A 23855-nucleotide genomic window follows, 5' to 3' on the forward strand; every position below is an offset into this window, starting at 1 on the left:
CACCTGCCTGGAGGGAGAGCAACTTAGCGACTAGTCATGTCTGCAAACAGCCTTGAAGACGTTCCACAGGAGCCAGCCAGCCAAAACATTGATGAGCAAGGAAAGTGTTCAAACCACACACACACAACACCGCTGGCTTCATGTATGAATCACATAATAGCTGCACTCTGGTGTATGGTGAGTCACTCCCCAATGTCTTGAAAACTGAAGCTGACGACAGAGCATTGTGGCTAACAGTCACTTCTAGTTAGTTAACCATCAGATCCACTAAAGACATGGGGATATGGGAATCTCACCCTCTAGGGTGCTACTGTAGTTTTTTTAAGCTGATGGAGTAATTCTGCATAGCTCTGTATTGAATAACGCACCATTTCCTCATTAATGAGTAGGTTACTAACGGATGACTGTGTAGTACATGACTCTAATGAAACAGTCATAGAGGATGTTTGTTGTTGTTTTTTCCAGCTAAGCCTACCCAGGATGGTACTGCAGATGCACAATAGAACTACAGTATGAGTCATGTATGAGAAATAGGGCAGCTGGGCTTGAGGAACGGAAACAGGCGAAACAGACAGACTACACAACAGACAGACATTAAAACATCCTGGCTGTAGCAAATACATCTACAAACCACCCAAGGATATGTGTTTACGAAAATGAATAGACAAGACAACACATCGCTCATGTAGAGTGGAGAGCAACAGATCATTATTTGCAGTTTAGTTAAAAAACATATCACACACTAAGAGAAAGATATCACGCACCGTGCTCTCCCGCAGGCACTGGCCTCACAGTAATAACAGCACTGCTAATTTAAAGGCCCTATACTGGACGGGAGAATAGAGCAATCACTCACAAGGCTGTCAGAGTAACCCTAACCTCACACCCAGAACCTCTGTCACAAGAGACTAGTGTAACCCTACTAACATATACAGAATAAAAATTCCATGTATCATTTTGAAATAGGCAGTGAAAACTGAACTGCTTTGCTTCTTGTTACAAAGTCATGCCCATTCCGAAAAAACATAAGCCTGTAACCAGGGGGTAATAGCGGACTGATATTTGCACTATAAACTGCCATAAGCCCATGTAATGCAATAACTCTTCATTGAACGCCATAGAGGCTGACATGATTCATAATGGAGTAGCCGAGACCTACTCCCTCCATCAACAAAATATAATAATATATGCTATTTAGCAGACGCTTTTATCCAGAGACTTAGAGTCATACGTGCATATATGTAACATACGGGTGGTCTCAGGACTCAAACCCACTTTCCTGGCATTGCAAGTGCCATGCTCTACCAACTGAGCTATAGAGGACCACAGGGTCAATCTACTGTAAGTCCACTGGTTATCGGTCTTCATTCTTACTGTAGGTCCACTGGCTATCAGTCTTCATTCTTACTGTAGGTCCATGGCTAGTCCTGGCTATCAGTCTTCATTCTTACTGTAGGTCCACTGGCTATCAGTCTTCATTCTTACTGTAGGTCCACTGGCTATCAGTCTTCATTCTTACTGTAGGTCCACTGGCTATCAGTCTTCATTCTGTGTTGATATGAAGGGCAGAATGTCCCTGTTACATGTGGAGTACTAAACATGTATCGGCTACACAACTCTGATTAGGACTCACCCAGCACTATGGTCTATAGATATTCCTCCAATCATTTCATGCATTACTTATGAGTGCTAATGGCCTGTGCTGGCAATAAACATGCCTTCTATTAATTGGCTATTTCTTCTTCTTCTCTCAAATGTAATCAGATTGGTGCCTGAATGGGAAATGAACCTCTAGGCCCCCCCCCCCCAACTAGCCCAATCCCAATCTCTTTCTCCGTTCCCTCTTCATCTTCCTCCGGAGGAGGCTGTACCCTCTGGCTTAGTCCCAACTGGCATCCTATTCGCTATTATGCACTATTCTTGACCTGGGCCCGAAGTAGAGCAATAGAGAATAGATGGCCATTTGGGACACAGCATCTGTCGCTCTAACAGTCTGAAGTGTCCATCTACATCCATGTTTATCATCAGTTCTAGGCTGAAGATGTTTCCTTTCTATTTCTGGACCTGCGTAGCACACCGCCGTTGCTACTTATGCTCATTGATATGACCGGTTGGTTTCCATGGATATGCTGCTGCTGCCTCAGGCCTTGGGATTACAGATCGCAGTCTGAATATAATGAATTCAGAACATGACTTCCACAATGGAATCTTTCATGTTCCATATCCATCAAAATCTGATCTAAATTCATATTAATCAATATCACAAAGATGTGAAACATACATTGTGTTATACAAAATGGAAGGACAAAATGGAATGTACTGTATTGCATTTTTAATATTGCCTAAAAGAAATGTGGAAGAGATACTGTACAAAAATTGAAAGGAGACATTGGATGACAGTTCTATTCTCAACATTTACAACATCAGTTTCTTTTTCCTCATCCACAAAAGTAACTATTCATTTCCAACTTCTCCAGAACTGGGGGCATTATCAAATGAGGTGTTGTAAATGTTGCCGTTACTCTGACAACCTGTACATCCACTGATGTTTTACTGGTATAGTGCACATTGACCAAAACCACTTCAACCAAAAGTTCTCATTGATTTTGGCAGGTTTGGTAGATTGTGGACAGGGTACAGGGATGCAGGCATCAGGGTTTCCCTTAAATAAAGGCTGGGGCTCTCTTGTGTCATGGCCGTGTTCGAAAGCATCAATTTCTGACTGATCTACAAATAATTATAAGTAGTTATTTAGGATGCAAGGTTATTTCTAGATCAGTCAGTCAGTCTGCAGTTGCCGACTGCAATGTAGTCGATCTCAAACATGATCCATGTCTCTGGGTGGGTGGGGGACTGCTCAACTGCAGATCCAAAATGGCGTCTCCAGTCTAACAGGTTAGCTAGGCCCCTGCTCCTCTTCCTGCTTCAGTCTCTTCCTCAGATGCTCACCAATAGCTGCCAGAGGGTTAGTCTTGCTGTGTGCCAGGTTCTTCACAGCTTCACTAAACCGGCTGGTCTCACTCTCCCTGAGATCAAAACAAAAAATGTAGGTTGTAAGGTAATACATTTTTTTTTTCAAGAGTAATAATAACAGTAAATGTAAATAGCAGATGGGCAGTTTATTATCTTGGTTGCTCTGATAATCAGCAGGATAACATTTTCATTTTAGCTTCATGTCATTTTCTCATGGAGAATAATAAGTCAGACATTTACATTTTAGTCATTTAGCAGACGCTCTTATCCAGAGCGACTTACAGTGCATACATTTTTCATACTGGCCCCCTGTGGGAATCGAACCCACAACCCTGGTGTTGCAAGCGCCATGCTCTACCAACTGAGCTACAGGAGATCATCAGTGGTGGTTTGGCCATGGTCAGGTACAGGTTAATGTGAGAAGGTCTTACAGGAGTTTGCGTTTCTGTGCTGGCTTCATCAGGCTAAAGTCTGTTGGTTCTGGCTTCTTCTTCACTGGCCTGAGAGGGGGAGACAAAATGAGAAAGATGGTCAAGAAGTGACTGATTTCATATGGAATGATTACGGTTAAAAACAAGATACAGGTTAAAAAATGGCAGTCAGGAACACAATGTGCTATCCATGTGCGATCATTCCAGGCAGTGCCATAGTTAGGACTGTCTTGTATGTGTTTAGTTCTTTAGGACTGGGGCCAGACAGACGAGTGCTTCATGTATTAATAACAGACAGAGAGAGATGGAGGCCGGCCAACTGAGCTGATCCACCAATGATCCATTCTGGCCTTGTCCATCAATTAACCATGCCAAGTTGTGAGGTCCAGAAAAACCTTGTTTGCTATTGCAAAATGGATGTTGAGTTTATCAAACATCAGCAAAGACATAAGGGCATGACGGGACAAAACACAGGCTCTTGCGAGTTGTGACAAGTTTGACAGACAAGAGTGAAAAGGGTAGACACGGACTTGCTTGCGAATTAAAACTATTTCAATACAAATAAATTCGTGTTTTTCAACAGAGGGGTCATGGGAACTGCAGCTAGCTTGGAGGCAGTGGGGAAGCCAAAGGTCAAAGGTGAAAACAGCCTTGTGGAGTTACAGTAAACACACAGTCTAGTCTAAAAGGTCCATCCAGGACAGGACGGCTACAAGAGTTCAACTGGGGAATTAATCAAATATTATCATCATAAATATCAACTCTGCCCATAATAACACAGATGGAACACAACTGAGAACTTGATATCTTTGGCAACTGAAGAGAGAATGTGTTGGCTGAATAGCTAGTTAGTCAATTATGCCTGAAGGTTTTGGTTTATAACAGGGATGGGCAACTGGCAGACCGCACCGGGGTCTCAACTTACTGTTGATAGTTAGAATAATAGAATACACAAGGTGTAATTTCAAAATGTGGTTGTGCATTAGCAGTCACTCAATTAGCCCATGTCAGCAAAAATCTAATTGATTTGTAAATTAGTCTAGCGGCCAGCTATCCAAACTTGTAGTAAGCATGGTCGAATTACCGACCGGGGATGGGACCAATTGATCATCAGTTATCGTTTTAAAAACTGCAAACATTTGCATCCAACATTTGCATAATCTTATCTCCGCCCCATGTCAAAATGTGTAGAATTGCAGGAAATGAAATTAAATCTAAAAAATAAATATATTCGCTGTCACGAGGGAGGCCGCTAAAATGTTTTGCTCGCAAGGTGAGGTATACAATTCATATACTGACCTATATTGTATGCAAAAAATATATATATTTTATACTAATACAATTGCTCAGAGAATTATATTTTGTACATTGACTCTGCACCGGTACCCCCCTGTATATATAGCCTCCCTACTGTTATTTCTCAACACTTTTTTGTTGTTTTATTTTACTTTTTTTATTAAAAAATAAATGCACTGTTGGTTAAGGGCTGTAAGTAAGCATTTCACTGTAATGTCTGCACCTGTTGTATTCGGTGCATGTGGCCAATAAAATGTGATTTGATTTCATCAAAGATTCACCACCACCATATTTTACAGTAGGTATGGGGTTCTTTTCTGCATATGCATTCTCATTTCAACGCCAAACCCACCACTGGTGTGCGTGGCCAAAGAGCTTCATTGTCATGTCATCTGACCAAATCACCGGTTCCAATCCAAGTGCCAATGCCGTTTAGCAAACTCCAGGTGTTTACATTTGTTGGATGACATGAAAATATAGCTCATTGGCCACGCACACCGGTGGTAGGTTTGGCTTCAAAATGAGAATGCATGAGCAGAAAAGATCCCCATACCTAATGTTAAATATGGTGGTGGATCTTTGATGTTATGGGACTATTTTGGTTCCACTGGTCCTGGGGCCCTTGTTAAGGTCAACGGCATCACGCCCTTTATCCAGTACCAGGACATTTTAGCCAAAAACCTGGTTGCCTCTGCCAGGAAGCTGAAACTTGGCCGCAAGTGGATCTTCCAGCAAGACAATAACTCAAAGCACACATTAAAATCCACAAAAAAATGATGAATTGACCACAAAATCAACATTTTGCAAAGGCCATCTCAGTCTCCAGACTTGAAAACCATTGAAATCCTGTGGTTTGAATTGAAGAGGGCAGTCCATAAGAGCAGACAAAGGACATCAATGATCTGGAAGGATTCTGTATTGAGGAATGGTCTAAGATCCCTCCCAATGTGTTCTCCAACTCATAAAACGTTGAAGAAAAAGGCTCAATGCCATTAACCTCGCAAGGTGAGGTATTGAAAACAGGGGTGTCAATAATTTTGACCCCTACCTTAAGGAAAAAAAGGATTACTTGTTAAACAAAATCTCTTTATCTGAGCAATTGTATTAGTATAAAAGAAAGAATAAATACATTTCATGATTTACTTTATACAGTCATTGTTGCTCATCTTTATTAATGGTGTCAATAATTTCAGACCCCACTGTACATACACACCTTTTTCCTAACAAACATTCTATCTATTACATAGACGGCAAGAGAGACTAAGTTGTCATGGGTAGGCCATCATGTACAGGCGCTGTCTGCACTCTTACACTGGTTGAGTTGTATAATGAACCACACAACCCCCATCTTCTTCTAGAGGTGTCTGTCAGTGTCAAGAAGAACAACCTTCATCTGGGGGTGACAGTGCAGGTACAGTTCCCCTTATTCCATAAAAGAACATCAAAAAGATAATGAACAGTTTTAGGATTTTGATAAAGGTGGAATTGAAGGAACATTAATCGAACATTAAGTCAAACAAATCATCGGTCAGGGAGGAATTCCAGTGTCACACAGCTGTTGGTCATAAGCCTGTCTTGTTTACACTTCACACACACACACTTATACTGACATCTCTGGCCTTGGCTTATGTTAGGATCCCTGTTTCAGACTTCAAATACCTCCATATGTCAACCTGACAGACCAGTATTAGGCCTTACATTACTTACTTGTATGAATATACAACAGGCATATCTAACTGGTACAAAAGCAATACTCTACATCCATCTCCTGATCTTCATCAAAAGACTGCCTTTCATCAACAAATAAACTTTTCTTGACCTTCTCTATAGTGCCTGCTATTTTGGACTCCTGGAATAATGTGAGAAGTGAGCTAACCTTACCACTGCCAGCAACCATGTCTCCATGGACTCTGATGGAAGGCTTTGTAAGAACCAAAAGGCTAATTACCTGTACTGGAACAGTCTAAAGGGCCCTTTCATACGACCTATATGGTGAATTGCTTTTTTGAGTCTGACAGTTACCATTAGGAGGTAGGCCTATGTGTGCTCAGCTGAGCTCGCCATCTTGGTTTACTTTACCTTTAAGCTGAAGAGAGATACAGATAGAAACAGATAGAAACAGACAGAGAGCGAGAGAGAGAGCTGCAGCAGCACATTAAAATACAAAAGCAAGGCATTGGCTCCAAGGCATTAAGTCATACAGACATTTATGACCGAGTGAAAAACTGCCCATTACAATAAACAAGCTCCACTGAGGCTTTCCCGAGCTGAATTTGACTTCATTAAATAACCCTGGAAGCATCCAGAAACCAAAAGAGGAATGTTATAATGCACAATTGAAATTCTCAGAACTAGACCAGACTTGATTTACATGCAGGATTGACATTGGAGGAGATTTCTTCCTCTCATTTTTTCGAATTCCATTGCAAAACGTTTGGTGTGTTTACCGTTTACTCTAGGAACCAAATGGAATGAAACGGGAAGGGACCTACCTTCATTTGTTGAAACTCTAGGTTTTGTTGCAAAATGTTTTCCGTTTGGAGTAAACGGTTCCCGTTGCAAAACGTTTAGCAAAAGACCAAATATTTTGCAATGGAATCCGACTAATGACAACACCCCAGTTCCCCTCCTTCTTCCTCTGGTTTGAACGGAAGTCAATTGCTCCCTTATTATCTGCAACCCTGTCACAGAAGCCAAATCTGTCCTCTACACCTCACTAACGTCTGACTAATTATGTGCTGAAGGCCATACTGTAGAGGTAGGGTAGTATTGGCTTGTTGGTGTGCTGTGGCACTCTGATTCTGTCATAATGTACTATGTGGAAAATATATGGGAATGTCCATCCAGGTTTGTCATGTAACATGGCTCACAAATCCCAGTGACAGCGTCCTGAAGCACTGTTGCTGTGCTGGCCCCTGCTACCAGGGAATGATATGAGGGGTCCCTGAGACCAACCAAACACTGGGACATTATGAGCTCATGTATTCCTGTGACAAAAATGCTAAGAATGACCTAAAACAGAGGGTTGAAATTCACTTGGATAAACTCAACTTGGCTCAGCTGAGGAGAAACAGACAAAGGGTCAGACAGTGTGAGGAGATGACAGAGCACCAAAAACGTCAACTATGACATGGTTAAAAAAAGGATTACCCATTTATGGATGAAACAAGGCCTGCTGGACAAACACAGTTAATTTTCATTAGGAAAACCGCTGTAAGAACAGTTAGTGGGTGTGAGGAAAAATAGCATGGTGTGACATCATAGCATTGTTGGGGCGTTCCCCAGGGATGTGTACTTACACCTTGTTCTTTCTGGAGGCCTTTCTGGAGGTCTTGGTGGTGGAGGGGATGAGCTGGCAAAGTTCTGGCAGGGCGTCTGCCAGCGGCCTCATGTCACCCACAACGGGCATGGCCGCCCTCTTAGCCTGGGCCACTTGTTGCTCCTTGGCCAGCTTTATGGAGCTGATCTCTAAACATCACACAGAAAAATAAAGGGAGGTTACTATGTTTCCACCATGGCACAAGCAGCAGAGACTTACTGTATGTCAAAGATGTGCATCCACAACAATAAGTAGCCTTACCAAGATTACCTATAACCCTTTGGTCATGTAGTGTATCAATACCACTCTACAAAAGGACCTGACATCTCATTCCAAAATCATGGGTATTAATATGGAGTTGGTCCCCCCTTTGCTGCTATAACAGCCTCCACTCTTCTGGGAAGGCTTTCCACTAGATGTTGGAACATTGCTGTGGGGACTTGCTTCCATTTATCACAAGGGAATTAGTGAGGTCGGGCACTGAGGTTGGGCAATTAGGCCTGGCTCGCAGTCGGCGTTCCAATTCATCCCAAAGGTGTTCAATGGGGTTGAGGTCAGGGCTCTGTGCAGGCCAGTTAAGTTCTTCCACACCGATCTCGACAAACCATTTCTGTATGGACCTTGCTTTGTGCACGGGGGCATTGTCATGCTGAAACAGGAAAGGGACTTCCCCAAACTGTTGCCACAAAGCTGGATGCACAGAATTGTCTAGAATGTAATTGTATGCTGTAGATAAAGATTTCCCTTCACCAGACCATTATTCCTCCTCCACCAAACTTTAGTTGGCACTATGCATTTGGGCAGATAGCGTTCTCCTGGCATCCGCCAAACCCAGATTCGTCCGTCGGACTGCCAGATGGTGAAGCGTGATTCATCACTCCAGAGAACGCGTTTCCACTGCTCCAGAGTCCAATGGCGGCAAGCTTTACACCACTCCAGCCGACGCATAGCATTGCGCATGGTGATCTTAGGCTTGTGTGGGGCTGCTCGGATGGAAACCCATTTCATGAAGCTCCTGACGAACAGTTTTGTGCTGACATTGCTTCCAGAGGCAGTTTAGAACTCGGTAGTGACTGTTGCAACCGAGGACAGAGGATTTTTACGCTCTAAAGCACTCGGCGGTCCCGTTCTGTGAGCTTGTGTGGCCTACCACTTCATGGCTGTGCTGTTGTTGCTCCCAGACATTTCCACTTCATATAACAGCATTTACAGTTGACCGGGGCAGTTCTAGCAGGGCAGAAATTTTACGAACTGATTTGTTGGAAAGGTGGCATCCTATGACGGACCCATGTTGAAAGTCACTGAGCTCTTCAGTAACTCCATTCTACTGCCAATGTTTATCTATGGAGATTGTATGGCTGTGTGCTCGATTTTATACACCTGTCAGCAACGGGTGTGGCTGAAATAGCCAAATCCACTAATTTGAAGGGATGTCCACATACTATTGTATAGTAAAATGTAAAAAATGTACACTGCTCAAAAAAATAAAGGGAACACTTAAACAACACAATGTAACTCCAAGTCAATCACACTTCTGTGAAATCAAACTGTCCACTTAGGAAGCAACACTGATTGACAATACATTTCACATGCTGTTGTGCAAATGGAATAGACAACAGGTGGAAATTATAGGCAATTAGCAAGACACCCCCAATAAAGAAGTGGTTCTGCAGGTGGTGACCACAGACCACTTCTCAGTTCCTATGCTTCCTGGCTGATGTTTTGGTCACTTTTGAATGCTGGCGGTGCTTTCACTCTAGTGGTAGCATGAGACGGAGTCTACAACCCACACAAGTGGCTCAGGTAGTGCAACTCATCCAGGATGGCACATCAATGCGAGCTGTGACAAGAAGGTTTGCTGTGTCTGTCAGCGTAGTGTCCAGAGCATGGAGGCGCTACCAGGAGACAGGCCAGTACATCAGGAGACGTGGAGGAGGCCGTAGGAGGGCAACAACCCAACAGCAGGACCGCTACCTCCGCCTTTGTACAAGGAGGAGCAGGAGGAGCACTGCCAGAGCCCTGCAAAATGACCTCCAGCAGGCCACAAATGTGCATGTGTCTGCTCAAACCGTCAGAAAAAGACTCCATGAGGGTGGTATGAGGGCCCAACGTCCACAGGTGGGGGTTGTGCTTACAGCCCAACACCGTGCAGGACGTTTGGCATTTGCCAGAGAACACCAAGATTGGCAAATTCGCCACTGGCGCCCTGTGCTCTTCACAGATGAAAGCCGGTTCACACTGAGCACATGTGACAGACGTGACAGAGTCTGGAGACGCCGTGGAGAACGTTCTGCTGCCTGCAACATCCTCCAGCATGACCGGTTTGGCGGTGGGTCAGTCATGGTGTGGGGTGTCATTTCTTTGGGGGGCCGCACAGCCCTCCATGTGCTCGCCAGAGGTAGCCTGACTGCCATTAGGTACTGAGATGAGATCCTCAGACCCCTTGTGAGACCATATGCTGGTGCGGTTGGCCCTGGGTTCCTCCTAATGCAAGACAATGCTAGACCTCATGTGGCTGGAGTGTGTCAGCAGTTCCTGCAAGAGGAAGGCATTGATGCTATGGACTGGCCCGCCCGTTCCCCAGACCTGAATCCAATTGAGCACATCTGGGACATCATGTCTCGCGCCATGTTGCACCACAGACTGTCCAGGAGTTGGCAGATGCTTTAGTCCAGGTCTGGGAGGAGATCCCTCAGGAGACCATCCGCCACCTCATCAGGAGCATGCCCAGGCGTTGTAGGGAGGTCATACAGGCACGTGGAGGCCACACACACTATTGAGCCTCATTTTGACTTGTTTTAAGGACATTACATCAAAGTTGGATCAGCCTGTAGTGTGGTTTTCCACTTTAATTTTGAGGGTGACTCCAAATCCAGACCTCCATGGGTTGATAAATTTGATTTCCATTGATGATTTTTGTGTGATTTTGTTGTCAGCACATTCAACTATGTAAAGAAAAAAGTATTTAATAAGATTATTTCATTCATTCAGATCTAGGATGTGTTGTTTAAGTGTTCCCTTAATTTTTTTGCTCAGTGTATGAATAGAATCTCTCGTTCTTCAGATTTAAAAAATATGTCCTTCATTCAAAAATGGTTAAAAGCATGGTGGTTTGGGCCTCTTGGTCTCCATCATAGAGTGCTGTTGATCCCATCCATTTCAGCCATGAGTTATGATGACTATGAGCCATATGGTTTGTTATGTGCAGAGTTGTCCATGTAATTGACTGTGACCATATCAGCGGCAAAACACTAAATCCTACATCACCACAGACTTTAATAAATACGGTGATCAGAGCCAAGGAGGAATATTCAAACCAGATGTCATCAGTACAGACGTCCAGTTCGTGAACAGGTGAAAATTGAGGTGCATTAAACTTTATGGCTCAAGCGTAAATAATTCTAACTTTAGTGGATACGATCAGATCATAGACAGGATGTGTTGAAGTTATAAAAATGTCTGCTGAAAAATTATTCACCGTTCAAGTCATTTCGGCTAATCCTTAGGCTGTGTCCAGATTGTGCAGAACTGTAGATAGATACTCATGCAATGCGGCTTTGATTGAATTGTCCCGTCTCTTATTTAATCTAAATTAAGAAACACATCGGGCATTAAATCACCTCTGTGGAATATACAGTCTTAATAATAATCCTTATTAGTTAACACATGTTTTGCACATCCTCATCAGTAGAGATCCAGAGGACGCCACACTGCAGATACAGACAGCCCTGCCTTTTCCTGGAATACAGTTGGTCTATGACAGAAAAGCAATTATCAGATTTTTTCTTTCTTCTGACTCCTTGTTCATTTCTGAAAACTGCAGAAGTCTGAGGCTCATAGCCTGTCTCTAATTTCAGATGGAGTCAAAAGGACCATTAGCTCCTAATGATATGCATAGAGGAGACATCTTGTGTTACACAGAGAATTGATTGGATCAGCAGATTGGGTTACTAAGTGATCACAATTATAGAAGAATAGGTGGTGGAGTTAAAGGCGCAATCTTGGATCTGGAAATCTTGTTCAATGGTCATTTCAGAGGGTTGCTGTTTTGCTGGATAACAAATGCCAGACTGTAGCTTTAAAAGGGGTTGTAATTACATAGACACAGCTAGCTCTGTCCCGGGCTGGGCTGTCGCAGCGCAGAAACCTCAGCTTCTCAGTAGAGATCAGTGGGGATGGGGCTCCTCATTGCACCAAGCTAATGCTGTTATGTCCTAAAGGCATCTATATATTGCCTTTCAAACATATGATTTTTGAACACAAAAGGCTAAATCCTAAACATGATAAATTCAAACGCTTTTAGGAGAGAACACCAATGTCATGGTTAGGGAGTGCCGAAAGGTAAAAACGTGAAGATTAAGACTCCAGTTACCCATGTCATAGACTATTCTCTCTGCTACCGCACAGCAAGCAGTACCGATGCACCAAGTCTGGAACCAACAGGACCCTGAACAGTTTCTACCCCCAAGCTATGACTGCTAAATAGTTAGTTAAATAGTTAACCAATTGCTACCCGGAATATCTGCATTGACCCTTTTTGCACTATTTTGACTCATCACATAAGCTGCTGTTACTGTTTATTATCTATCCTGTTGCCTAGTCACTTTATCCCTGCCTATATGTACATATCTACCTCAATTACCTCGTACCCCTGCACATCGACTCGGTACTGCTACCCCGTGTATATAGCCAAGTTATCGTTACTCATTGTGTATTTATTCCTTGTGTTATTTTTTTATTTCAAAATTTTTATACTATTTCAAATTATTATTACTTTTTGCATTGCTGGGAAGGGCCCATAAGTAGGCATTTCACTGTTAGTCTACACCTGTTGTTTACGAAGCATGTGACAAATAAAATGGTGATTTGTTACAGAGTCCCCTGCCTGTGAGTCTTAACACTTAATGAAGGTCACTCCACCCATCCCCCAACAGTGCCAGAGAGATTAGGGGGTCATAAACTGGCTCCTCAATCTCCCAATGACCTCAGTGACCAGGCCACTGATCGGTTGCTAGGGTCTGGTGGTTGCTAGGGAGCCGGAAACAGTCCTCTTGCCTGCTCAGAGCCTCCTCAGTCTCTCTCTAAGTGGACATGTGTGATGGTGTGGGCAGAAGTGAGTGCCATTATCACTAAAGTGCCAATATCACTATACAGTCCATATTATTATTGCTCTTGTATCTGCTTAGCCATTCATTATCATGATATGTTTATTATGTACAGTATATTCATTCATCATCTCTCTTTGTACAGAACCACATTCATCACATATGTTCCTGCCAATAAAGTTCCCGATTATGTGTAACTCTCTGTGAGGGTGCCTTATTCCTCTGACAGGGAAAGGTGTCAGTGCGTCACAGACCAGCCAAATAGGAGGGTCTCCCTCATAGAAACAGTATGAGTCGGATCGATGTTAAGTTATGACAATACTCACTGTTAAGCCACCGGTCTCTCCTCTCCTTCATCTTCTCTTTCTTCGTCTGCTGTTTCTTCGCCTCAGGGGCTGTGAACAGACAGACAGACAGACAGTGCATCCACAATGTTACATGGTACTTCACATTCAGTAGAGAAAACATACCCAAGAGGAGAAGCTACAATTCATGTAAAGAGGTAATCAACAATAGAACATAACATTCAAAGCAATTCAGTTCATCAACATTAAAAGCATTTCAGTTCATCAACATTAAAAGCAATTCAATTCATCACCATTCAAAGCAATTCAATTCATCACCATTCAAAGCAATTCAATTAATCAACATTCAAAGCAATTAAATCAACGATAAAGGAAGAGTGACGACTTTTTATAATGCTTTGGAAATTGAAATGTGCCCAATTTTTATCCACAAGATAATTGGAACCAGTTACATTTTCCCTTTGCAAAACAAAGAATTCACAGTTGAATAGAATCATAATAACAGATTTGAGTTTGGGGTATAGAAATGGAAATCTCCCAGCGAGAGCTTGACTTGACAGGAAAAATAAAAGCCTGTAACAAAACAAACCATGGCTGAAAAAATGTAAGCCCAAAAGAGAGAAAGTAATCACAGTAGTGTTGTGAGCGCCTCAGAAGAAGATATGGCTAGATCAGGACATGTGGCTTGTCTTTCCCGGTTCAAAGGCATGGAGACAGAGGAGAGATACAGTCAGAGGGAGGGGGTTGAGAACAGAAAACACTACCTAATATATCTAGCTATTTTCCCCTCTTTAGAAAAACATCCTGTCCTGGGATGGAATGTTTTCAGTAATTGGGACAACTGCGTTGAGGCCCCCTGTGTATAGGGTAGCCCTAGGGGGGTGGTTGTGATGTGTGTGTGTGTGTGAGCATTTGTTCCCATCTCTGCCCTTCCTGACAAAGAAAGAGTTATCACTGACACTGGGCGATAAGAGCAGAGGTTATCACACAGACAGTTGCTTCCTGTAGCACAATGACAGATGCTGGACAGTATGCTTATTGTCACGGTCAACCATATCACTGGAGTGTCTCGTGGAAAACGTACACATTTAGAGAGAGAAAATGAGATGGAGTTGGTAAAGAAAAGCAAATCGTTTTTTTTTTTTTTTACACAAAACATGTGACAGTATTTTGTGGTGTGTTTTTTAAAAAGCCATCACCGTGATTTCACCCTCTGTTGACGATGTCGAGAGAAACAGGATCGACGCGCTGCTCCATGACTTTGGGGGAAATGAAGTGTCCGTGTTGCAGCCTGGCCTTATATACAGCTAGTAGAGTCTACTGATGGAATTGGCTTTGTAATTAGCAATGCAAGCAGTCCTTGACTGGCATGTCTGAGAGAAGGGTAAAGTGGAACTCAATGGGACCCAAACGCTACACGCCACAGCATCTCTAGTAGGGACTTTTCTTCCTCTCATCTTCCTTATGTCAACACACAGTGCCACAATTGATTTTCTCTGAACAGGCTACATTGTAACCTGGGACCTCATTTTCAGAGGATCTTACAACACCTTTTGTGGTTGCCTATTCAGTGATAATGTTATTCCTGTCAAACTGAACAAGGGGATCGGTTTAGTTTGATAGATGTTTTTTTTGTCTGCAAATGACATTAACCCTGATGATGGATCAATAACTAGACCTATTCATCCAGGCTTTGAAAGATAAAATACATTACACCATCATCATTACCATGACATTCTAGATGTAGCATCTATCATTAGTGTTAAATTAGAAGCAATTAAGGATTCTAGCTTTAAGGTACTTCCAGTTGAAATGTAAGCTTTGAAAACACTGTCCTCATGTTGCATTTTGAAAACAGACATTTGGTACAACAGACAGATATTAAAAACACATGTGCGTGTGCTGGAATTGGCCTTGGGGTCCTAATCACTGTACTGTGTTGAGTGTAGCTACTACGTTACTGGCTGTGACCCCACTCTCAGAGGGTCTCAGGGGGAGTTCGGATATACAAAAAAACCAAAATGTCCAATTCACACAACTGTACAATACACACTTTTACATGTGTGAAATAGGACAAATATAAGATCCCACCTAAATATTATTGATCATCTGTACTGTGCCTGCCCATCTCTGAATCTAGCTGCCTTGTAGAATGTATTTGAATAGGTACTGTAATGTGTTAGAAATGGATATGACTTATCAAGAAAAGTGAGGAGGAAAGGCAGGAAAGAACCATTTCCAATCAAGTTATGATAATACAATACAGTGCCCACACTGTAAAGGCAAATCAATTCTTCAGCCTACATTTTTTGGGAAATGACTCTCCACTAATGATAGCAGGAAGGAAAAAAATGAAAGGAGGAGAGGAGTGGGCAGCGCGGTTGGCAGGGAGAGCTGGCAGGGATGTCCGGGTTGTGTGGTGGTAGCTAATATCATTCTGCGGCAATGAAACTGTCAGTGTGGGACGGTGGGAGTCAGTCACATTAGGGAATTCATAGTGTTTGTGTTTCATTCCCCTGCCACCTCCTCGCCTATCCACTGCTATTAAAAACATCCTACAGCTTCTCTCTTTATGCAAACAAACGTATTATGGTATGGACCAGGGTTGGGGTCGATTTCATTTCAATTCAGAAAGTAATTCCGATTCCAAATTTTCCTCAAATCAAAAGCATTGGAAATAATTAGAATTGGGGTTTCAGTGTACTTCCTGAATTGAAATGGACCCCAACACTGGTATGGACTGTCCAATAATACCTTTCACAATAGTATTTAAATTTGAAATTATGCCAGGGGAATGATTAACTTTGACAAATAATCTAAATTGAAGTAATGTCATCCATTTCTGAGTAATGCTTTAGCTAACATGGTTAAAAGTGCTCATGGTGGGTGAGTGTGCTGCTGCATTGGTCTGCTTTCTACTCTGTCCCTTATCGATCTCCTGCTGTCCCAGCCACAAGGTTGAAAGGTTAAACAACAGCCAGCCAACAAATAGAACACCAGTCATTTCAATGACCACAGCACGGTTGATGAGTAATGTGGATAAAACCATTGGGCCTTGCGAGCAGCAGTTATGTAAGGTATTGATCGGTACAGTGACAATTGTAGTCTACTCTCATTACTTCTTTACCCGGGAAGCAAATATTGATGGATCCCAACCAGAGCTCATCCTTAGACAACAGCAGCAACTGGTTCACAAAGAGATCAGAGTTGTGTACTACGAATCTAGATAGAGGAGTTAGCGAGCTAACTCTGGTCAACTCGAGTTCAACTCGGGATAGCCTAACCGGTGACATGAAAGTGGGTCACCTTTTAGCCAGGTACATTTCTATGGCAACGAATCCTTCAGAACTAACCTGCTCTGAGGCAGGCTAACTCCACTTTCCCTGAATGAAGTGTTGGAGCCAGGAGTTGAGGACCAATCAAATTTGATTCCCTTCCTCTCGCAAAGAGTGCATCATCATCCCTTCATTCATAAGAAGACGACTGATTAAATATTTTATTAATCAAATGTTAGTGTTAAAAAAAACAGTCATTTTCAAATACATATCACACAACACATTTAGTAATGACAGGATGAATTTGAAACTTCACGCGTAGTAAAACTTTCGTATGACTTAATAAAAAAATTGCTTTATCGACAAAAGTGTGGAAAAAGGGACTTGTGCATTGATAAGCACACAAAAGCATACCTAAGCACTTCTAATGGGCCATTTCACACTATGGCTCTTATCCAGAGCGACTTACAGGAGCAATTAGGGTTAAGTGCCATTGTGTAGTATACTGTAGAATACCATAGTAAATACTACAGTAGTATCCGCAAACACACTACACTTTAACTATAGTAATACTACTACAGTATTTCATTTGCATATAACCCACCTATTCCCCTCCCCCATATCCCAATTATCGGCACCATGAGTGAGAAACCTACATGCCAAGTATAGACCATATGTTGTGTTCCCTACAGGTTATAAAAAAGAGCAGAAGCTCTGAACTATCCATTCAGACCACAGTCCTAACTACTTATAGGTTATGGAAAATGTGCTATTTTAGTATTTGTCTAGTTGGTGTCCTCAAGGAGAAAGAAGTGGTAGCTATGTCAAAGATAATAAAACAAAAACACTATAGTAAATACTACAGTAAAGTCCACAAAAACACTACAGTGATTACTGTAGTATATAAATGTAGTAATCCTACAGTATTTATACCATAGTGTACTATAGTATTTTCTCATGTGGGTAACGCTACCTAGCAAAATAGTTTTCATAAACCGATACCTGTGAGACAAAGTATCGATAGAATATCGTCCAAAATAATATACACACACACGATATGTAACTTTACCGATTTCCCCCCCCCCATCACTACTACTTCGGTAGACAAAGTGTGACACTGACTCCAACTAACATCATATACTGTATATATGCCATTTAGCAGATGCTTTTATCCCGTGACTTAGTCATAATATTGCAGTCCATATTTAATTTAGGCCCTAAACAAGTATGAACTGATTCTCAGTTGAGGAGGACCTCCCAATATGTTGGGCCTGACACCTTTCATTATGTGACTATGTGATAAACACCATGTTTTCTCATCTGGACAGGAAAGCAGAGCTTTAGAAAAGTCTTATGAAGTCCCTGTTACTCTTATCACTGATAATTATAATGTACTCTAATTATTGACTTATCGATTTTACTTTTTCTAATGATTTTTGAAAAGTTTCTTTGATATAATGCAATCCTGCAAGCATTTTTGAATACTGTAATGTTCGTTTTGGCTTTGACTGATGTAGGAAAAGAAGCTGATGAATTTACAACCGCAGAGATCTGGTTCTGTTGAGTGGAGATGAGAAATAGTCTTCTGAGGTAGATCTGGTTCTGTTGAGTGGAGATGAGATGTATGCATGGGTGTATTTCTTGGCCAGTTAGTTCACCCAAATTACTATGACATTGGTTTCCTTACCCTGTAAGCCAGTCTATGGACAATGTATGACAACAACATGCTTTGGTTTGGTTTCCCTTGCACTGTTGTCACATTCAAGTCATTTGACCGATATTGGCATTTGTAGCACATCAGTATGAAAAATGTATGCACTCACTAACTGTAAGTCGCTCTGGATAAGAGTGTCTGCTAAATGACTAAAATGTAAATGTAATGTTTGCATATATTTTCCATATGGGCGGCCCAAGCGGGAATCGAACCCATGATCATCGGCATAGCAAACGCCATGCTCTACCAACTGAGCCACACCGAACCACAACTTAGATCTACTGATGTTGCCGACTATCTTCTCACTGACAGGATGACCGCACCAATTCCCAGCCACCCTCACTGCTGTTGCTGCCATGGCAATAGACAGGTCAGGCTCTCGCCCCCACATCACAAATCAGGGTCACTCTTTACCCCCAGGATGTATCACGCCGACTAATAAATCCTTGCAGAAAATGTGTCATCTCTAATCCTATAGCGAAACCAGCTTCAATATCACAGAGTTTACCTCAACCCAAAACGTGGTGGCATAAAATTAACTATCCAACCAAGCGAAAGTATTTTCATCGATCTCTTTTCATTTCTCCGTGCATCTTTAGCCCATGCTCAGATACAGCTCTTCCAGCGGCAACACACACACCACCTTTCATCGCAGGGCAGCTCCTTCCTGCCTGGTCCAATCTTTAATCTGCCACCACAGTGTCAACAACAAATGTGTGGTCCTGCTGTAGCAGCAGAGGTACAGGGGCCAGATAGGCATCTCTACTCCTGCTGCATCCCTCGTCCCTGACAGCCCTGGTCCTGGACTGCTGATGGGTGAAACCCAACCCGACCTGGGGCTGTTTGTGGTGGGGAGAGAGCCTTACTTACCACCTCCCTGGTCCTCCCTGTACCCCCAGAGAGTATTGGGTTCTCAGCACACAGTGAAATAGATAGCAGTGATTAGATAGCAAGAAAGGCATTTCACTGTACTAGTGCACATCACAAAAACTTGAAACTTGATTAGGCTTTATTATGAGTGGTTGGGAGAATTCCATATTTCCTTTCCTGCTTGGTTTTGCCCCCGCTTAGCCTCTCCGCTTTCCCCTTTTCTCTGGTATAATTGACATGCAGCTCTCTGTTAGGTGGAGGACAGGGAGGGTGAGGAGGAGGGGTAGTGCCTTCGGGGAGCTGACAACAAGACGAAGAGGTGGTTTCGCAGGGTCCCGGCTCAGATACTGATACCCACTATTAAAGTGCAGAGGGTGCTCTTTGTCAAAGCAGAGGTGGTCACTGAACGATCAACTGCCGCAGTCATCACTTTTAACATCGCGCCGTGGTATGGCAGCAAGGAGGTCTGCTCTTTGAAACGTAGACTTTTCTGTTCAAGACGCACGTAGAACAGAACACATGCTAGTGAACAGGGATCTACAGTGCAACCATTTTACTCGCATATGCGCCTAAATATTTTGCTGTGCGACCTGGAATAATAAAAAATGATAATTGTTGCAATGATTACTTCACTTTACCGCAGCCATGGAGAATACACCGAGCGCAGATTCCTGATCTTCATGCTTGCACCATTACTACAAAAAAAAAACAGCTTGTTACCTTAAATAAGTTTAATTGTGCTCTTAAATTGTTTAACACTTGCTCCTTGTAAAAAAAGGTCAGCGTAGAACCCTGGTGAAGACTATGAACTAAGGCAATTGAATAGGCCTAATAGAAAATAAACTGCAGACTGATATTCAGTCAGGAGGATGGGAAATGATGTAGCCAAAAAGGCAAGCAGCCACATGTACATACAAAGTGTGCATTTGCTGCCAACGAATATGCCAAGCACCAACAGTAAGTGTGCATAATAATATTCATTAAATCAATCGAATTAAAAGTGGCCGATAAGAGTTTTTATCTGCTTGGATACAAGCCCCCAGGGGGGCTTACAACAGGCAACGGATGAAAGGATATGACATACACAGCATTTGCTTGCTGCTTTCTGCTCTGACAGAGGCAGAGAGAACAGAGTATTTTATAATTAAAAGCATAGCGAAGTAGAGTGGCTAGCTGGATAGATGCCTGAACAGAAACCAGAGGGCTTTAATCACTGTGGGCAGACAGACAGACAACGCCGAGGATAGGGTGCTCACGAAGACGAACCAAAAGAAGACGAGCCAAAATGTAATATGAATGGAGTAGAGTCGGTGAAAGTGAATTTGGGATCCTTCCGGTGAAATGCCCCTATTAATACTACAACGTGACAGCGTTTAGCTGAAATGATAAGCTGTAGACTAAAATAATTGCTCTCTATAACGCCTGCTCCCTTCCGTTCCCTCATTGTGAATGTGGAGAAGGAGGCAGTGCTTTAATCACAGCAGCTTTCACAGCTAGAAGAGCCTACAGCTCTCAATGTCTGTCTGCTTATTTCTTTCTCTCTCATGTTTATCATTGCTGGTGCTCTGATGAGATGGTAAAATCCAATTCATACCATTTCCATGGACAGGAATTAAAAAGAGCATTCTTATTAAACTTTTCCTTATACCTCTTCAATTTTATTTTTCCACTAACGTACTGTCAAATTATACTTTGCCTTCGAAAACCTAGCTACCATTTCACAAGGAAGGTAATATAATTGTGTCTACAGACACTGTTTTGGCAAAACAAGAGCACACCGACAAACATTTCACCATGGCAACAGATGGAAGACTGCATCTCATTGCCCTGACTTTTTTTAATCTCATAAATTTGTCAGCAGCTAGGAAAGCACTTGCTTTAATTGGCTAGCCTAATCAATAGAAACAGCTAAATATAGCCATCGTTAATAGATCACACACATCCAACGATGCGAGAAAAGGCTGAGTGAGTACTCATTAGCAGTGTGTGTGTGTGTGCGCGTCTGCAAGCGCGTGAGTATGAGAGAAACAAGAGGAAAGAAACAGGGGGGTAATGCAGAAACTGGAGCTATTTAAATCCTTGCTCACTAGCCACAGGGAACAGTCAGACACCATCTGCAGAGATTGAGCCAGCCAGGGACCTGGCACCCCTGAACACCCCTCCCACCATGCATTACAGACAAAAGCCTAAACAAGCAAGAGACAACAAGACATTGGAACAACCTTGATGAGAAATCCAAACAGTAAAAGTGCCACTCACCACAAATCTCTCTAACAGTCTTTCTAACAAAGAGCCTGGGCAGACTACTACACACTGTATATCAACATCATCACTGTTACACTGCAATACACAAGGGACAGGACCATCTGATGCTTTCCCATGGGTCTGCAGCGAGGTACCCTACCAAGAGAACTACACCCTGCAGCACCAGCCTCTTCTGTGCGTCAGTGGTGCCACGACTCATCTAGTCAGGGAGGAACACTGATGCAGGGGAGCTAGGCAGCTGAACTGAACCTTGATTTGAACTATTTATGCTGCAGAGAGGCTATAAATAGAACCAGTCCTCTGTTGTCTAACAAGGAAGATGGGCTTCTTGCTGCAGCTCTGCCACTGCAGCAGCTGCTCTGACTGACTGACTTTGGGTTCCAGCTTATTCGAAAGAGCCTAGGTCACAAGAGGGAAGAGGTAGGCGGGTACATGTAGCATGTAAACATCAATGGAACAATATACACTGTTAAAAACATGTCAGCTTGAATACGTAAATGAAATAGAGTTCCAATAAGCCTCCATATAAGCAATAATTTGGATGGTTAGTCTCTTATCTATAGGTTACCATCCACGGGACCACCCATACGTAAAAATGTATGCGTAAGTCGCTTTGGATAAAAGCGTCTGCTAAATGGCATATTATTATTATTATTCAGTTACTTTTCTTCATTACACCTTTTATATCAATGGTAAGCAATATACTGCATAGACTGTTGCCATCATCACATCACAAGTCACTTGCTGTCGAGTGATTATTTTGTATTCTCTGCCCTCTTGTGGTAGGAGAGAATAACAGAATGTGTACAGAAAAATACTATGTGCCTGGTTGACGTTGCTGGAAATAAACAATATCTCCAGGACGTTTTGAGGAGCTAAAACGTCACGAAAATGAAATGCATATACTTGAAGGAAGAATATGATTCGCTATTGAGACACACAGACAAATACTCTCGTGCAGATTTCCACTGATTAACTAGCTAAATATTTGGTTGACAATCAAAGTGTCTTTACCTTTCTGTGCAGGTGTAACAGTGTCATTGGATGGTTCTTCAAACTTAAGAGTTTGCACGAGGGCTTCAGGGCTGATTTGTGTGCCAGCAAAGATTCCACTTGGAAAGGAACTCAGTGGGGTCTGTTGGAAGAGAACATCCACATTGACACCCAACATAAATATATTGCAAAAAAACGTCATACTAATAGTAATTTCTCTATGGCCAGCTAGGTGGTCCCATGAAAATGTACACATTATGATCCTAGCTAGCTAGTGAAATAGCTAACCGTTAGCTAGCTAACTGTTCTAACAATAGCTTTAGCTATAACGTTAGCTAAACCATCTAAAATAATTTAAAAATAGACGCATTTTTAAAATAGACGCATTTGGCAAGCGAACGTTAAATTATGTGTTGATAAAATACCTTCGCGTTTTCATCCTTCTTTATGTGCAGCTGTGCATTGTTTGTCTTGTTTACATCGAAGATGAATGAACCACTTGGAATCACAGGAATCGGTGCCTTTTCTAAATCTGTGGATCTTACGCCACCGGACGGCAGACTGTCAAGTTTAACCGCAGCCTGATGAAGCTTTTCGCGGACCCGCTTTATCTTTCCAACCATACTGCCTTTTAGTTACTGAGTTAAATAAAGATAAAATCTGTCTCCGAAGCCACATTCATGCTCGAGCTAGCTAACAACGTGGAAAATCTTTTGACAACAAGAAAATGTGCGTCTCTGTGATATGTGACCGGGGGAAACAATTTTTTACAAACTATAGTTCCGCCTCTTCCCCACAAAGTCCCGCAGTGACTGATGGAGTGGGCAAAAAAAATATGCCTACAATAAAACAAAATGGGTGCAGTAAAGCTAGACCGTATATCTAAATTATTAAGATGATAAAATGTCATATGTACTTTATCTTTGTATATATACATCCATGATATAATCTTACCAGTTGCTGAACTCTTTAGATAAATGAAAATCATCTTTATTTGCAAATGGATATGGCAAATAACTAACTACTGTAGTACATGCATAAATAGCTAAATACATAAACAAATAATACAGGTCTATGAAGTCTGAACTGGACAATAGTACAAAAAGAGTTAATAGATATGCTATAACACAATACAATAGGCTATACATCAGGGCTCTCCAACCCTGTTCCTGGAGAGCTACCGTCATGTAGGTTTTCACTCCAACCCTAATCTAGCACACCTGATTCTAATAATTAGCTGGTTCATAAAGCTGGTTGTTAGTTACAACTGGGGTTGGAGTGAAAATCTACAGTAGGGTAGCTCTCCTGG

The 23855-nt window shown here is 42.3% G+C and overlaps 1 protein-coding gene across 1 annotated transcript; it reads right to left on the reverse strand.

Moving 5' to 3' along the window:
* Positions 1-2315: 2315 nt before the first annotated feature.
* Positions 2316-23286, reverse strand: slx9 (SLX9 ribosome biogenesis factor). The gene is made up of 6 exons (XM_041878649.2): positions 22972-23286; positions 22568-22688; positions 13451-13519; positions 8000-8168; positions 3405-3473; positions 2316-3026 (listed from the first exon to the last, which is right to left on the reverse strand). The coding sequence occupies exons 1-6, from the start codon at positions 23167-23169 to the stop codon at positions 2897-2899; spliced, it is 756 nt and encodes a 251-aa protein (XP_041734583.1). The 5' UTR covers positions 23170-23286; the 3' UTR covers positions 2316-2896.
* Positions 23287-23855: the final 569 nt, after the last annotated feature.

This window comes from Coregonus clupeaformis, chromosome 6 (genome assembly GCF_020615455.1).
Source record: "Coregonus clupeaformis isolate EN_2021a chromosome 6, ASM2061545v1, whole genome shotgun sequence".
Classification (NCBI taxonomy): domain Eukaryota; kingdom Metazoa; phylum Chordata; class Actinopteri; order Salmoniformes; family Salmonidae; genus Coregonus; species Coregonus clupeaformis.